We start from the raw sequence: 16,097 nt of genomic DNA on the forward strand, positions 1-16,097 counted from the left end.
CCATGGGGCCGTCCCCCGTGCCCGGGGCCCTGCGGCTGCCCCGTCGCGGGCATCCTGCTGCCCTGGGCCCGCCGGTGCTGAGGGCTTGCTGGGCCCGCACCGGGCAGGAACCGCTGGGGCTTGCAAAAGCGGCTCTGGAAACGGCTGGCGAGGCAGTCGGCGGAGCCGTGGTGCCCCGGAGCACGCAGCGCCTGTGGCCCCCAGCGCACTCGGGCCTCCTGCCCTGGCGTTGGGGCGGGGGGAAGGAGCGCCCGCCTGCATTGCCATGGCGGTGCTGGGTGCCCGCTCTGCCCGTCGGCGCAGGCTGGAGCGCGGCGTGGGTTTGACGCAGGCGTGGGCGTGGAGCGGGCAGGTGGGCTGGGCGTCCGGGGGGTGTCTGCTGGGCCGGGGGTGCAGGGTGTCTCCCAGTTATGGCAGCACGTGAGCGACTGTGCAGCCTCCCCCATGCCCCTTGGCCGAGCTCGCGCCTGGGCCCAGCACCCCAGCGTCCTGCCGGTCCCAGCAGGCCCCCCCCCATCTTTGTGCACAGAGGCAGTGTCCCTGGGCAGCTCCTCGCCTGCATTGAGATTGTGTCGTGAGGCGGAAGACCAGGCCCATAAATCGCGCGTGTGTGTGAGGCGCAGCACAATGGCGACGGGGCAGCTCGCCCCAGCCGTGGCCTTTCCCGGGGGCCCCCTCTCCTGCCAGGCCCGGGTACCCAGTGTTGGACCCCGGCTGTGCCACCCGTCACATCCCTGGTGGTTTCCTTGCCGATGCCCTTGTGCCTGGCGGGCATACAGTGCCCAGAGCCAGTGGCGCAGACCGGCTCAGCCTGGCGCGTTCTCCGGGGGCTGCGTGGGCAGGCGTATCCCCTCCCTTGTCTCCTGCGGGAGCTGAGCGGGCAGAGCTGCTAGTCTCCCCTGATTCGGTCCCCAACTGGGGGCCTGATGCCGATGCCAACCCCTTTGACACCAAGGGAAGAGGGGAGGGGGACTAGGTGCGTGCCGCCGGGGTGCCAAGGAGGTCAGGGTGTAGCCAGCACCGCCCCGGTGTGCCCGACACAGCCCAGCGCCAGCGCGAGCGGCGGGGTGGGGGTGGCTGCGGCAGAGCCGCGTCCCGGGGACGCCGGAGCATTGATATTTATTGCCAGGCAGTGCGGCAGTTTGGACGCCACCACCGGCGCGAAGCGTCTGGATGAGACGTGAATTACGGGGGAATTAGCCTCCCAGAACTGCAGCGCGTGTGTCCCGGCAGCCCGCACACGCTGGGCCCGCCAGGCTCCCTGGTGGGGGGGGTCGCGCTGCACTGCTTCCTGACCTGGGGGCCAGGCCTTGCGCACCCAGCGCCTCCCCCATCCTCACCAGGCGTCTTGCTGCCAGCACGCCAGGCCATGGCAGAGGGCAGGCCACGGCCCCCGCCCCACGTGTGACGGGGCCTGCTGCTCTCCCAGGGGCAAGACCCAGCGAGGAGTCTGGGCCACAGCCCCCAGTCCTGGCATCATGGGCCAAGGGCACAGCTCTGCCATGTGCTCACTCTGGCAGGGCCCACGCCCTCACACCCTTCAGCACCAAGCCTCGCTCAGCCAAGTGCGGAGTGGCCTTTGGCCCCTGCCCTGGAGCTGCTAGAGCCATGCTCCCTCCCCTCCCGGCTGCCCAACCCCACCCCACCCTTCCCTGGTGCCCAGTTCTGGTCCTCGGAGCCCCTACTTTCCAAGCCCCCAGTGTCCCCCATGGCTGCATGGACAAGGCCCCCCACACCAAGGGACGCATCAGAGCCACGTGCAAGATGCTGAGAGGTGTATCTGGGTTCTTGGGGATGGTACCAGCATCCGTGCGTGTGGCAGGGCAGGTGTCTGCCAGGCCCCTGGGTGCATGGGGGGAGGGTCCTTGCTCCCCTGCTGTCTCAGTCCCACCCACTGCATCTGGCATGGGGAGGAGCTGCCTGGAGGTGCCAGGGCAGTAGGCTGGAAGGGACTTGGGGGCAGCCATCGGGACTGAGGCCGCAGAGCCAGGGTTGAGGAGGGCAGGGCAGTCTGTGCCCTCCTGCCCATGTCTGGTACAGGGTGTTGCTGGCTGCTCTGTCTGCCTTTCCCTCCAGGCAGGAATGGTTTGGGGACAGGGCTGTGGCGTGCAGGGTTGAGGGCTGGGGCTGGGTCCCAGAGGGGGATCAGTAGGAGCTGGGAGGTGGGGGCGCAGGTGTTGGGGCCCAGCGGAGGGTGGGATCCTGGTCTGTGGTTCCCGTGCTTGTCTGAAGCCAGCCAGGGGGAGATGTAACTTTGCTGCCTGGCTAAACGTACGTCTGCCCAGCATGAGCTTTTGTGTGCTCAAGTCGCCTCATCCGATGGCTTGTGTGCTGCAGCCCCCTTCCTGCATTGTGCTGGGGGCACAGGTCTGAAGCAGCCGGGGCCCTACCCTAGAAACTGGCACTTTCCGCATGCCCTTGGCCCCTTCCCCTCCCTGCAGCTGTGCACTGGGGCTGGGGGTGCCCTGGGAGTGGGGTACAGCTCTGCAGCCAGTGACCCTGGGGTGCAGGCACCTGCTGGGGCCCTGCCGGGTGACCCCAAGGTCCACCCAGGCCGAGCACCGAGGGAGTTCCCCGCGTCACGTGCAGGCTCTGGCTCGCCACTTCAAGGCGGCTTTCATCTGCCTGACGCGGCGTTTGAGGCAGCGAGCGCTGGCACGTCGTGGAGAGAGAGCCCTCGAGCGCGGTCCCTGGGGACGCGGCGCCTGGAGAGAAGGCTGACTCGCTCCCTGCGCTCGTGCTGTCCCCAGCTCCTGCACCCAGCGTGGAGCTCTGGACTGGGGCCGGATGCCTGGGTGCTCCCCCCAGCCTGGGAATGGGGTGGAGGAGTCGGGGGCTGGGAGCACGTGTGTTTCAGGACACCTGGGTTCTCTGGCGGTGCAAGGCATCCTCTGAACAGGGAGCTGGGGTGGGGCCTGCCCTGCGTCACCAGTAGGGCTCTGCCCCCTACATACTTTGCTGCCCCATTGCTCGGCGGTGTTGTCTCTGCAGCGCCCCTGGCCTGGGATGCTGGGGGGCAGCAGGGAGACCTGTTCTCCCCATCTAGGTTCTGCTGGCTCCAGCCCCTGCCCCAGTCCAGCCCAGAGCGCAGCAGGGAGCAGAGCTAGAGGGGCAGAGGAGTGCAGGGCAGGCAGCTGGTTGGGGCATCCCTGCTCTGTCGGCGGGCCAGGTGCTGCGGGAGCAGGTTGGGTGCAGGTGCAGAGCCCGGGGAGGGCGATGCCTGCACCAGTACTGTCAGTGCTCGCCTAGCCCTGCCTGGGAGCAGCCGGGCTGTGGATCCCATGGGCCAGGGCAGCCAGGAGCCTGGCTCCTTCCCCCAGGGCTGAGCAACCCCAGGGACAGGAGCCCCATCCCTGCCGCAGGCTGGGCCTGGTCCCGTAGGCTGTGGCAGCCCAGCACAGCAGCCATGTGGGACCAAGTGTGGAGTGGGTGCCCCGGGCCAAGGGCGTGGCGCGAAAGTGCCCAGTGAGTCACGGCGTGCAGCAGGGCTCAGCACGGGTGGTGGCAGGCTCAGTGTGGGCAGTGGCAGGCCCAGCACCGCATGGGGTGTGTCCAGCCATGGGGATGGCTGGACAAGCAGGTGGTGGGGAGCCCTGCTGGGTCTGGCCCAGGGATGGTGCGGGCTGTGCTGGGGGCTGGGGCCACGTGGCTGCTCCGACCCAGGCCAGTAATTGAGTGGCTGGCTGCAGATTGATGGTTTAATTAAAACCCAATTAAAAACCTCATTGATCTTGTTAGCAAAGCAGGAAGGTTTGGGCTTTAGCAGGGATTAAAGGGATTGTGTGGCCTCGATACAGGCATTGGCGGGACGCTGGGTGGGCTGCTCTGAGCCCCCCCCCCTCAACTCCAGCCCTGCTGCCAGGACCCATTGGGGCTCAGAGAGTGGGAACCTGGAAACCTCTGGTCCACATGGCAGCCAGGGCCCCTGCCAGGCTCAGAGCCGCCAGTGTCCCTGTGCCACGGGGCCATCAGTCTGTCTGCCAGCATGCGTGGCCTTGCTGCGATGCATGGGTGCAGCTGCATGCTGAGGTCTGTACACACGCGTGTGCCTGTCTGCCTGGGCACCGGGGCACCGTGACTTTGCAGCAGCATGTGTGTGCGTGCGTGCGTGCGTGCTGGGAGGTGTGCCTGCCTCTGCGTGTGCCAGGCGCGCAGGGGGGCCTGGGCAGCATGTGCGTGTTGCCCGGTCTCCTTGGTAGCGTGCGCATGTGTCTGGGCGATGGGGGAGGGGGTCTGTGCCGCCCGCCTGTGCTGCCGGCTTCGCCCGGCTCCGGGGATCGATGCGGCTTCGCCTCTTGCTGTCGTGGGAAGTGACTGAAAGGGGAAGGCGTAAATCAATGGCACTTTTTTGTTCCCCGCCCGATCGATGGCCCGGCAGGGCACAGCTCCCAGGACCAGACAAAGGGGCCTGCGTGACTGGGGGCTGGAGCCGTGACCAGCCAGAGGCTGCCCTCCCCGCGGCACCCTTGGCCAGGGCTGAGTCCGGCCCAACCCCCAGGGCCCTTCTGGGTCAGGAGGTCCCAGCAGGACCAGGGCTGGGCGCGGGGCCTTGGTGCCGGCCGGGCCGGGCCGCACTGCACTGCACCACAGGCTCGGTCGCAGCGCGGCCGCCAGCAAGCTACGCTCGGCCCAGATTTATGGCAGCAGATGGGAGCGGCGCGGCCGCCAACGCTGCGGCTGCCAGGGACCGGGACCAGGGCTGTGGCGGTGCGGGGCCGCTGGGCGCCATGCCCAGGCTGTGCTGCCGGGACCCGCCAGGGGCATCCATCTGCCCAGCTCCGACAGCAGGATGGAGGGTGCCATGGCCGTATAAAGCACCGTTCTGAGAGCGCAGTCATGCAGAAGCGATGCAGCCTGGCTGCACCCTTGTTAACCCTTCAAGGGCCGCCTGCCAGGCGCTGCCAGGACCCGCTGGGTAGCTGGGGGCTCTGTACGTGCCAAGGTCACTGGAGCCCGGGGGCCAGCTCTGACGCCAGCTCCCGTCACATCAGCTGCCACAGTGTGGCCTGGTAGGGGCTGCTCTCCCGTGGGGCCAGAGGCCAGGGCCAGGGTGGGCCATGCTGCATCCTCGTGTCTGAAACCAGAGCCCACGGATCCAGGCAGCCAGATCGCATCCCTGGGGATGCAGCACCCGCAGGCCTGGAGCTGGAGATGGAGTGGGCACCCAGGGAGATGAGGGCAATGGCAGGAGTGGCTGGCTGCCCTGAGGGTGGGTGTCTAGGCCGGGCCATTCCACAGCCCTGGCTGCAGGCAGTGATACCCCTCGCCCGGGGGGGCCAGCCTGGAGTTTGGGGAGTCAGTGGGGCTGCTGAGAGGCACCTGGGCAAGCGGCTGCAGCCCTGGCAGCTTGTGCTGGGGGGGTCCCCATGCCAAACAGCATGTGCCCCTCCCCCAGCCCCCTTGGGGCCCCCTCCCTTGGCTCTGAGCTCGTTAGCGAGGCTGTTTATCAGAAGCTGGCACCTCTAATGGGCCCCTGTGGGAGGGCTCCCTCCCTGGCCTACCCCAGCACTGGGCTTCGGGGCTGTGGTTCCATCCCTGGGGCGGCCACTCTCGATCCCAGCCCGAGGCAGAGCGAGGTGCACCAGGGCTGGGGTATGCAGGAGTGCAACACCCCCCCTCCACCCCCTACCCCCCAACACACACACGCTCCTCAGCAGCCCAGGCCACGTGGGACAGCCAGGCCCGCTTGGCCCCTGCGCTGCACCGCGTCCCCGCTCAGGTAATTGCCGTTCCTTGCACAACCACTCACACCACATCAAAGGGGAACATGAAAGGTCCCTGCTCCGTGCCAGGGCGGAACTGCACCCGCAGCCTGCCCCACCCCGGTGCTGGGCTCCCACGGGCTGGAGCTGGAGCCTGGTGCAGGAGCCTGGCGAGGCCCCATCCCTGTGTCTGTGCAGCGGGACGGGCAGGGGGCACGAGGTTGCTGCCACCTCTCCCTTCCTCCCTCCCCCAAATTGGATGCCGATCCCCCGTGCCCAGGCCCCTGGCCCAAGAATCCAGGAGCTGTCCTCCAGCAGCCATCTGTACCCCCAGGCATTCAAGCTGGCTCAGGCCAGGTCTGGTACACAGGCATCTTGACGCCTGGGAACGGTGATGGGACCCAAGGCAGAGGCTGGTGCTGCCATCCCGTGCCCGGGCCAGGCGTGGTGCCCGGGGGCTGCAGGCCGTGCTGGGTTTCACTGCTGAGGAGACCGGCGGGCAGAAAAATAGCTGGCAATTATGAAGGGCAGGGAGGTGCCACGATGGCGAGGCAGGATGGGCAGGCCAGGAGCTGGCATGGGAGCGCACCGGGGCTGTGTAAGCCACCACGCTCCCTGCCGGACATCTCGCCCACTCTGTGGCAGAGATTGATTGGCAGCGCCATGATTACTGATGGGAGCCTGGGCTGGGGGATCAGCTTACAGGGAAGCGTTTGAGCTGAGCTCACTGTCGACTCCCGCACCGTGATCCGTGCTGACCGGGCATGCAGCATGTGCTGGGTGGTTGGGGGTTGCTTTGACCTGGGCCGGGGCTGGGGCCATAGGGAAGCCTTACTCACGTGGGCCCAGAACTCGGACGCTTGCGTGCCTGGGGTTATCGCCTGCAGATACCAGGACTGGATTGTGCCATGCCATGGCAGCCTGTCCTGCCGTGTCCCTTGACCTGGCTCCCGCCGCACTCTCTGCTGGGGCTGACATAGGCCATGGTGGCCTGGGCTGGGTCTCCGGTGCAATGCCGGGTGGTGTTTGGGCGTTGGGTCAGGGTCTGGTTTTTGCCAAGGGTGGGGGGCTGTGCCCGGCTCCTGCCACAGCCCAGTGCCTTGGGCGGGGGCTGCCCCAGATGCCACGTGTGCAGTGGGACCAGCTGTGGGCATGCGCCGGGCCCTCGCAGGCCAGGACTGCAGGGTGGCCATCATGATGCCAGGGCCCATCTAGAGTGGGCAGCAGCCTGCAGCAGTCCCGGCACTGTGCAGGCATCCCCAGCTTGTAATTAATTGGCAGGAGCCACGGGTCAGTGGCGGTGCTTGCCCGCCGGGATTATCAAGGCCGAGATTTCAGTCGGGTGCGGATTAGGGCGAGTGGATCTGAGGGGATTGCGGCTCTTAATCAATGTAAATGAGGCTCCCCCAGGGCCGCCCTTTACGGCATTAACGAAATAACAGGATTTGCTGGAACAGGGTGAAAAATCCCTTCTCTGAGTGGCGACGTGTGTGGGAGGCTGGGCCTGTTCCTTGCACCACACTATGTCTTCCCTGCTCCCATGCGGTGTCTCCATGGCCCGGGCAGCTCCGTGCACACTCCCAGGACATGGCCTGTCCAGTGGGCACCATGTGTCGGTGCCCAGTCTTGTACAGGACCAGACAGGTGGAGGAGGGCAGTGCTGCCCCCTCTCCACCCCCTCATGGGCATGTGACCTGCCCCCCAGCACCCACTGCTCCCTTCAAACCCAGACAGCGGCAGGACAAGGCAGCAGCCTCTAGCCACGTGCGACTGCCATGTCAGCTGCCCCCAGGTTTCCCCCACCAACACACTGAGCTCCTTGGCTGCAAGCATCAGGCTCCCCCAGCACCCGCTGCCCTCAGCATGGTGCCAGTGCCCCCTGCCCCAGCCGCGTCAACCTGACAAGTCCAATTAGCGCCTGGATTGTTGCTTTCCATCCCGAGAGCAGCTCTGCCATGCACCTGCTCCTGCCGGCAGGGGGTCAGTGCTGTGCTAGGTGTTGCCGGGGGATTTGGCTGGGGCATAGGGGTGGGGGGCTCCCTGTGACCCCATGGGGGTGAATGGGGGTAGTGAGGTGGCTGCGGGGTCTGGGCTCAAGAGGTGGATGCTAGGGACTGTGTGCCTGCTGGTGTGGGATGCATTGTACCCCTCTGCTACAGCTGCGTGGTGCCCTGCCCTGGTCCTCGGGCTCGGGGCCCCTTTGGCTGAGCCACTGGGCACTGGCCTGGCCCCTGCACTGGGGCTGACTGTGCTGGGGCTCCAGGCCATGGCTGTTCTGCTTCATGCCCAGGCCTCCTCATGGCTGCAGTACCATGTGGCCCATGTTCCACTGGGACAGACTGGTGTCTGGCTGCTCCATCCAGGGCTGGGGGGACGCCAGATGCTGGCACAGACCAGGCACCGTGTGCTCAGTGCTGGAGCTGCATCCTGGCTGCTGTCTTGGTGTGGGCGGCCCTGGCATGGGATCTGGTGCACCCATCCGGCTGGGAAGCTGTGGCTTGTGTTGTCCTACCCAGCTGCTGTGGGGGCAGAGGGTGGAGCAAGACCCTGATGTGGGTGGGGCCAACGCTGGGACTGAGGCTGCAATTATTCATGGGTCGTCAGCATGCTCTGCCCAGCTGGACACACGTGGGGGAGGCGTGTGCAGGGGGTGTGACTGGGCTGGGCTGGGCCTGGCTGATGGGACGGGGCCTCAGGGCAGTTTTGCTCAGTGCTGCAGGGCAGGGCTCTGCCCCTGGGTGGCCTGTTGGGTGCAGCGCCTCTGCCTGGGCTCTGGGTCCCTGCCCCAAGAGCTGTGGCTGGGCCCAGGGACAGCTCTGACCTGCACTTCTGCCCACAGCCTCCGGCGGGAGGGCTACACGGTGCAGGTGAATGTCAACGACTACCTGGACATCTACTGCCCGCACTACAATGCCTCGGTGCCCGAGCACAAGCTGGAGCAGTACGTGCTGTACATGGTGAGCGCCGAGGGCTACCGCACCTGCAACGCCAGCCAGGGCTTCAAGCGCTGGGAGTGCAACCGGCCCCACGCGCCCCACAGCCCCATCAAGTTCTCAGAGAAGTTCCAGCGCTACAGCGCCTTCTCGCTGGGCTACGAGTTCCACGCCGGCCACGAGTACTACTACATCTGTACGTGGGGCGGGGGGACCGGGAGGGGCGGGTGAGGCTGGGCAGGGGTGCCCCTTGCTCCGCTCCATGCTCCAGGCTGCACTGGTGCCCTGTGTCCGCCAGGGGGCGCCCCGGGCCAGGCTGGGAGCCCCCATGGCCACCTTAGCTGCAGCCGTGGACCTGTGCTGGGACTATTTGATGTCCACTGTATTGCAGTGAAGCCGCTGGGATCTGGGGGTCGCCGGCGGTTGGCAGCCCTGTTGTCAGTGTCCTCCGGGTCCCACGTAGGGGCCCAGAAACGGTCCAATGTTGTGCCCCAACTGGGCAGGTCCCGGCTGGTCGTCCTCGTCGTCGCATGACGGCGCTGGCGTTGGCAACCAGCACCACGGTGACATCAACTAAAACACTCTGGATCGGGGGTTTCCGCTGGCGTCCAGCGCTCGGTGTTGTGTCGGCGGTTCTTTAAAAGGCTAAAAGCTTAAAAGCATAAAAAGCTAAAAGCCTAAAACCGCTATGGGGCTGCCACTGGGTAGGGCGACCAGCGCCTTAAAAACGCCAATAAAGTACGGGGGACTGGGGCAGGCCCGAGTCATGGGGTGGTGGAGGTACCTCCTGGGGCATCACATGTGCTGGGGCTGGTTCCCTGTGAGCTGCCAGCTCTGGCCCTCTGGCCCTGCCACGACAGGGGCCCAGCCATCCCAGCCCCTTCTCAATCCGTTGCAGCAACCCCGACGCACAACCACCGCCGGGCCTGCCTGAGGATGAAGGTGTTTGTGTGCTGCGCCTCCCGTGAGTACCACCTCGCATGCACAAGTGCACACTTCCTGCACACGTAGTGTGTGTCCCCATCCCTCTGCAGGGGGGCAGGAGCACTCTGGCACTCTGGGAGGGCACGAGGCTCCCCTGTGGGCACCTAGCAGCAATTCTGGGTTGCTGCCCCTGTTGCATGTTGCAGCTGGGTCTCAGTGTGGCCTTGGCCAGCACCCAGAGGCTGACTCCTCCCATTTCCCTACAGCGTCGCACTCCGGGGAGAAGTCGGCACCCACCCTCCCACCATTCACTATAGGGCCTGAGGTGAAGATTGAGGACATCGGTAAGTGTGAGACGTCGGCCAGTGCTGCCCTGCAGTGAGGAGCCCCCAGCAAGCTCTTCTCTGCGACCCGCAGCATCCGCTGCCGGGGCTGGTGCAGCCGGGAGCCCCTGCCCCGTGGGGTCGGTCACTACATAGAGTTCATGGCTTGGCCGTGCGCTGGGGGTGCCCGTGTGGCCCTGTCTCAGGCAGGGGGTGGCTGGGCCAGGGCTCCCCCAGCACCCCCTCACTACCTGCCTCTCTCCACAGAGAACTTCAACCCCGAGGTGCCCAAGCTGGAGAAGAGTATCAGTGGCACCAGCCCCAAGCGGGAACACTTGCCTCTGGCCGTGGCTGCCACGCTCTTCCTCATGATGCTTCTGGCCTCCTAGCTTGGCAGTGCCAGTGAGGGGGCTGAGCCAGGAGCAGCCCCTTCGGCACCTGGACATGCCTGAGCTGCCACTTGTCACGGACAGCGGGGGGAGCCAGCCGTGTCCTGATGCGGCAAATGCACTGCTGCAGCCTGAGCCCGCGTCTGTCTAGTGCGCCACGGGGCCACGTCTGGGGGACACGCGTAGCCTGGGACTGCCCTGCCTCTGCCCGGCCCCTGCCTCCTGCCCACCATGGACTTCAGCGCCCGCCAGACAAGTCAGCACCCTGCTGCATCCAGCCTCCTCCGTGCCCCAGCTCGGCCCAGCCTCCTGCAGAACCCTGGGCCCTGTGCCCCCACACCCAGGGCTGGACACGGCTGTGTGGTGCTGGGGGCTACCCGGGCCTGGCCAGCCACGAGAGCCGGGCAGTGGGGTAGCCGGGCAGGCTGTACATAAGATGTAGAGTCTATACATACTGTACAGAGAGCGACTATCTATGTAGAGATCTATCCATACTGTACCATAGGCCGCGGCGCCGGCACAGCCGGCTGTACATAGCGAGCGCGTTGGATCCTCCTTGTCTTCCGTGAAGACCCGACCTATGCAAACGCACAGACACTTTTTGGGGAAACAAGCAAACAAACTCAACCTTTTTCAAGTGCTTGGGCTGGTGATTTTCATATTCTGCTCTTAGTCTATAAAAAATAAAAGGATTAAAAAAACCCGCCTGCCTGGAGTGGTGCCCCCAGCCGTGCCTGCCCCCGCACCCGGGCTGGCTGCTGCCCCCTCAGGCATGCTTGTGCTGCAGCCTTTGCATGGGGAGTGCTCATGAGTCTCATGCAAGGCTTCAGCTGTGCATGGGCCCTGCCCAGATCTGTGGGTCCTGGAGCTGGTGATGGGCCTGGCAGGCTGTGTCCGGCACCCTGCAGGCCAGCGGCTGGGCTCTGTGCCCCCCAGGGAGCTGGCGCAGGGAGCATGGGGTGGCAGGCAGGCCCGCCCTGTGCAAACAGCTGTTCAAAGTGCCACCCGCTGCTGTGGCTTTGTGCACAAAGGGGCCATTCATGCCCAGGCTCTGCTGCGCCGCTTCGCCTGGCAGCAGGACCTGGACGTGACTCTCCCCTGGCAGGACCTGCAGCCCTTGGTCGGATGGGTGAGGGGGGCAACCAGTGCCCTGACACCCTCCCCTGCTGTGGTCTGTGGGATGTGGCTATTCTGCCCCAGGGGCAGAAGTGGGGCCAGACTCTGGAGCACTTACTTGGAGTCAGCCTGGTGAGGGGTGCACTAGGTCCCCCCTTGCCAGGTATCTCCTTGCAGAGACATCCCCAGCCTGATGTTCCTCAGCGACCCCAAGTCCCGCGTTGGAGCCAGCCCAGGAGCACGGAGCAGCCCGGAGCCCACCGGGTGCCATCCCCAGGTAAGCAGAGTCGGGGCAGGCAGGCAGAAGCCCCATGTGAGGGACAACCCCAGCACTCTGTTGCTTTGGTCCTGCCCGGCCAGAGGGGCTGGATGCTGTGTGCTGGGTGGCTGGCGCTGAGAGGCGCAGGGGGCTCCAGCACGGCTGCACATCCCCAGCCCAGGCTGCAGTCATGCAAGAGCCCTGTGCAAGCAACCTGGCACCAGCGTGGGAGCTGGATGGTAGCAGCCATTTGGGGTGTGGGGAGCTGCTGCCGTGGTGGGGCAGCACCCTCCTGTCCCACAGGTCAGGGTCTAGGGAGCCTGTGTGGCAGGCCCACCAGCACGTGTGCACGGCTACTCATGTCCATGCAACTACGCATATATGATCACTTGCTCGTGACCAGAGCACCATGCTTTCTGTCCCAGCCCCTCCCAGGTCTCAGGGCTGGGGGTGTAGTGCCCAGGGAAGGCCAGGCCTGGGTGGTGCTCTGTGCCCTCTCCTGCAGCCCCAGCTGTGCCCTTATAGGACATGGCATGCTCCCCGGCGCAGCTGCCTGGTACACACAGACGTGTCACCGGGGCTGTAGCTGGGCCCGGGTTGTGTTCAGGGCCCAGCCACCCTCCAGGCTGTGGCTGTGGCTGCCAGGCAGCACAGTGCAGGGGTGGCTTCCTCCCTCCCGCCCGCCTGGGCTTGTCTGGGTGCGGGAGGAGATGGTAGAGGCAAACCAGTCTGACTGGTCTTGGGCCCAAAGCCTCCCAGCTGGGGGAGGGGAGGGGGTGGGTGCAGCTGCCCCCTGAATCCAGGCAGCCCAGGGCAGTGGGGGGGGGGGGTCTGTCCAGGAAGAATCTGGTGCTTGGCAGAGGCTGGAGGCACGGTCCAATTCCCAGGTTCCTCCTGCTGCCCCTGTGCACCTGGGTGGGAACCATCCAGCCAGAGTGTGGCAGTGCTTGGGGAGCCGTGGGGGTGTTGGAGCCTGGATGTGGGTGGTATAAGGGTCTCTTGCCTCTGGAGCTGCAGGCCCCTCTGCCCCTGTGCACGAGACATACTGAGAGCCCCGTGGGAGGGGCAGCCCTGCAGCCTGCAGAGCCCCCAGGAGTGGAGGTGTTGCAAGGCCCATGCCCAGCACCAAACCATGCTGTGGCCCTGGGCTCCCATCCCTCTGCCCCTCTCAGCTGGCAGGAGGGTGGAGGCTTTGTTCTCAAGTGCTCTATTGGCCCATCCATCTGTCCCCCTGGCTGGCAATACCCGCCCTGACCATGGGGCCGTGTGGGGTGCCAGCCTGACTGGGCACAGGGACTGGGTGCCAGGTTGGACTTGCAAGGGGGTCTGACATGGGCGCCTATGGGTACGGCTGATGTGCATGCAGAAATCCCTTTTGCAGCTCAGCTGGGACTTGGTACTGCCCCACAGCCAGCCCTGCCCAGACCAGCATCTTGGCTCGGAGCAGCTAGAGCTGGGCTCCGTGGCCTGGTACCTGCATGGCCCTCTGCTCTGCAGACAGCCCAGGCTGGGCATGGGGCACGAGCAAGTCCATAGGCCTGCTCTGCTCACCCCAGCTTTGCACCCCCACCCCTGTGCACAGCATTATCTACTCCCATAGGTCACTGCCTGCTGCTTTCTGTGAATCTCCAGCTCCTAGAGTCCGGGGGTTGTGCCACCTGTGAAGCCCCGCAGACATGGAGGGACCCGGTACACGGCACCTGCACCAGGAAGTGAGTGCATGGACCATGGCAGTGCCAGCGACAGCTCAGGGCCTGACGGGTGAGTTGCAGCAGCGCAGGGCTGGAAGCTGTGTTGTCTGGGACTGGGGGACGGGACTGGTCCCTGCTCCTGCCTGCGGCAACACGGGGCTGGCTCCTGGCAGAGCCTCTAGCATGTCTGTGGCCTTGTCCCGCCCCATATGAGCCCCACCCTGGGCCTGTACCTGCCAGGCTGCACGCAGCTCCGGCCTTTGCCCCCATCATGGGACACAGCAGCCAATGACATCACCATGCACCCAGGTGCTCTCTGATAAGCCATAAATAGTCTGTCACGCACTCGTGCGAGACATAAACACGGGTGCAAAAGGGCTTACCTTTGCCTTATACACATCACCAAGCATGCCCTGGGCATTGACCCGTCCTAGCACTGTGCCCCCTTCCCTAGGTGTCACTGAGCCTGCACGGAGACGGGTCGGGCATCCCAGGGACAGGGGGTGCAGGGCAGCCCCCAGGCCTCACTGACAGGTCACAGGGGGCTGGCAGGACCCCAGCACCCCTGGCCCCAGCTGTCCCCTCCCCCTATGCCCTCTGCTCTGGATCCCATGACCTTTGCTCAGAGGCAGGCAGGTACAGCATGAAATCCTGGTTCAGATCCTGTTATCGCCTTCTGGGAGTGGGGAGGGCACCATGGCATGGGGGGTGACCCAATGGTAGGTTCAGGTTGTGTGGACCCAAGAAGCTGGGCTGAGCTGGTTGAGTCAGATCTAGGGAAGGGGGTGGCTGTGATGCCAGAGCGGTCAGGAGCATCCCGGTGACACTGGCTGGGTAGCGCTGGGCATGACTGGGCAGTCAACCCCGTCCCTTCCCCAGGCAGGCCAGTGTCAGCAGGCCCTGACGGTGCTTGGAGCTGGGGCACTGGCAGCTGCCCTCCCTGGGGGCATCATGCAGGAACCCCTACCCCAGCCAGCCCCAGCTTTGTGGGCTGCGTTCTGCTCATGGTGAAGCAGCAGGTCGGGGCCAGCCCCAGCCCTGGCTCTGAAAAGGGAGGAAAAGAGGAGCAGAGCAGGGCCCCGGCCCCTGTGCTCCAGTTACAGCGGCGGTGCCAAGACTCTGCCGTGCTCCCGAGCCTTTGGCATGTATCAGGAGAGCGCTCCCGGGATAGCTTCAGCCAGCGCACTGCCTGCCCGCGCCGTGTCGGGCATGCAACATTACCCACAATCAATGGATCATTATGTAATAAACAAGGGGAAAGCTGTTTTGCGAACGTGGCTGAGTTATCACTTCTCCACGCCGCGGCAAAGCATCTCTCCGTGCGGCTTAACAAGAATGGATCGGTGTTGGGGGCAGATCCTGGTGATAGCGAGCTGCCACACGCCTGCCAGACAGCGCTGCAGACGGGACGTGCTGAGGGCCCAGCCGCCTGCGCGGACCCCTCCTCCCCTGTGAGCCTCATGGGAAAGGGCCTCTCCTGCCTGGAGTTTCACTGCCACAGGCCCACTGAGAGTGGGGCAGGGGCAGGGGGACTCGCTGTGTTTGTCAGGGGCTGGCACAAATCTCCAAGACAGGAGCAGCTGATAAGGGCAGAGAAGAAGGGCTCTTTAATCTGGCTCCCTCCTCCTGGCCCTGGCCCTGCGCCTTATCAGCAGCTCCCTTCCCCCACCCCAGGTATCCAGATGTTTCTGAAGTTCCCCAATGCCTCAGGGAGGGTTTGTGCTGAGCCTGCAGGCCCTGCTGGCAGGCCAGGACGGCCCCTGCCTGCCTGCAATGTGCAGCCCCCACTTGAATCAAGGGAATTCCCACCCACTTCCACGGTGCAGGGTTTGGGCACAGTCCAAGCACAGCACCGCAGCACGGTGCGGCTGAGCCCTGCCCCCACGCAACAGGCAAGGGGAGGTGCGAGATGAGGGGCTCTCAGAGCTGAGACTTCGCGGGGCCCTGGGGTCAAGACCCGGCACTGTCTGGCCAGCACACAGGTCACAGCAAGGGGCAGTTCCCACTCCCCAGCGAGGAGACCCACATGCCCTTGGCTCCTGCCAGCAGCCCCATGTGTTGTTGTCGTGCTGCTGCGTGTGCAGAGGAGCGTTCCCATGTGTGCATGTGAGTGAGTAGGATTGGGGAGTTAGGGTGCCGAATCCGACCCTTAGCAGAGAGGTGCGGGATGTGCTGTTCCTACCGCCTCCCAGCCTTGCAGGCGCCGCCTGTCCGGCCCCTTCATGAAAGCTGCCCACAAAGGAGGATCTGAGCCTCCCTGGGCTCGTGCGTGTGCATGTGCGTGTGTGTAGGCTGAACCAGGTGTCTTCTTGCTGCCGTCCCAGGGGTCGGGTTCCTGGTGTGTGTCAGCGCCAGCTGCACACGCGGGCACAATTCTGCGATGGCCCGGCGTGCTGCTCTCGGTGGTGTGGCATCGCCACCCGTGATGTTGGCGCGCATCTCCGTGTCGGCGCGCAGGCCCACGTTGCAGTGGCGGGGCCGCGTTCCCAGTGGCGTGACGTTGCCACGCGTGTTGTTGGTGCGTGGCTGGCAGTGCAGGGCCCTGTGTTATAGCTGCGGGGGCCGTGTTCCCAGTGCTGACACGGCCATGCCGTGCGTGACATGGCCCCGCGTGCTCTTGGCGTGTGGCTCCGTGTCGGTGCGCAGCCCCATGCTGCAGTGGCGGGGCCGCGTTCCCGGGGGTGTGCCACGGTCACGCGTGCGGTGCACGGCTCGGGGCCGGGGCCTGCCCAGCAGCAGGAGGAGCCGGGGCGGGGCGGG

The 16,097-nt window shown here is 65.6% G+C and overlaps 2 protein-coding genes across 2 annotated transcripts in view; both read left to right on the forward strand.

The window, feature by feature from the left end:
• Nucleotides 1-265: 265 nt before the first annotated feature.
• On the forward strand, nucleotides 266-10,965 carry EFNA3 (ephrin A3). The gene is made up of 5 exons (XM_019556727.1): nucleotides 266-352; nucleotides 8,219-8,831; nucleotides 9,534-9,599; nucleotides 9,826-9,903; nucleotides 10,150-10,965. The coding sequence occupies exons 1-5, from the start codon at nucleotides 266-268 to the stop codon at nucleotides 10,269-10,271; spliced, it is 966 nt and encodes a 321-aa protein (XP_019412272.1). The 3' UTR covers nucleotides 10,272-10,965.
• A 2,408-nt stretch (nucleotides 10,966-13,373) lies between these two features.
• EFNA1 (ephrin A1) overlaps nucleotides 13,374-16,097 on the forward strand; it is a 5,523-nt gene continuing 2,799 nt past the window's right edge. Inside the window, exon 1 of the mRNA XM_019556728.1 lies at nucleotides 13,374-13,407. Within this exon, the coding sequence (XP_019412273.1) occupies nucleotides 13,374-13,407 (34 nt within the window). The remainder of the gene's footprint in view (nucleotides 13,408-16,097) is intronic.

The sequence above is a fragment of the Crocodylus porosus genome, unplaced genomic scaffold (genome assembly GCF_001723895.1).
Source record: "Crocodylus porosus isolate Cpor-Errol unplaced genomic scaffold, CroPor_comp1, whole genome shotgun sequence".
Lineage (NCBI taxonomy): Eukaryota > Metazoa > Chordata > Crocodylia > Crocodylidae > Crocodylus > Crocodylus porosus.

Excerpts from the sequence above, each read along its gene's own strand:
- EFNA3 (XM_019556727.1), top strand. The coding sequence starts at position 266 with ATGGCGGTGCTGGGTGCCCGCTCTGCCCGTCGGCGCAGGCTGGAGCGC. Across the intron at positions 353-8,218 it reads CGTGGGCGTGGAGCGGGCAG|CTGCTGTGGGGGCAGAGGGT; the intron begins GTGGGCTGGGCG and ends TGTCCTACCCAG. Across the intron at positions 9,904-10,149 it reads GGTGAAGATTGAGGACATCG|AGAACTTCAACCCCGAGGTG; the intron begins GTAAGTGTGAGA and ends CTCTCTCCACAG.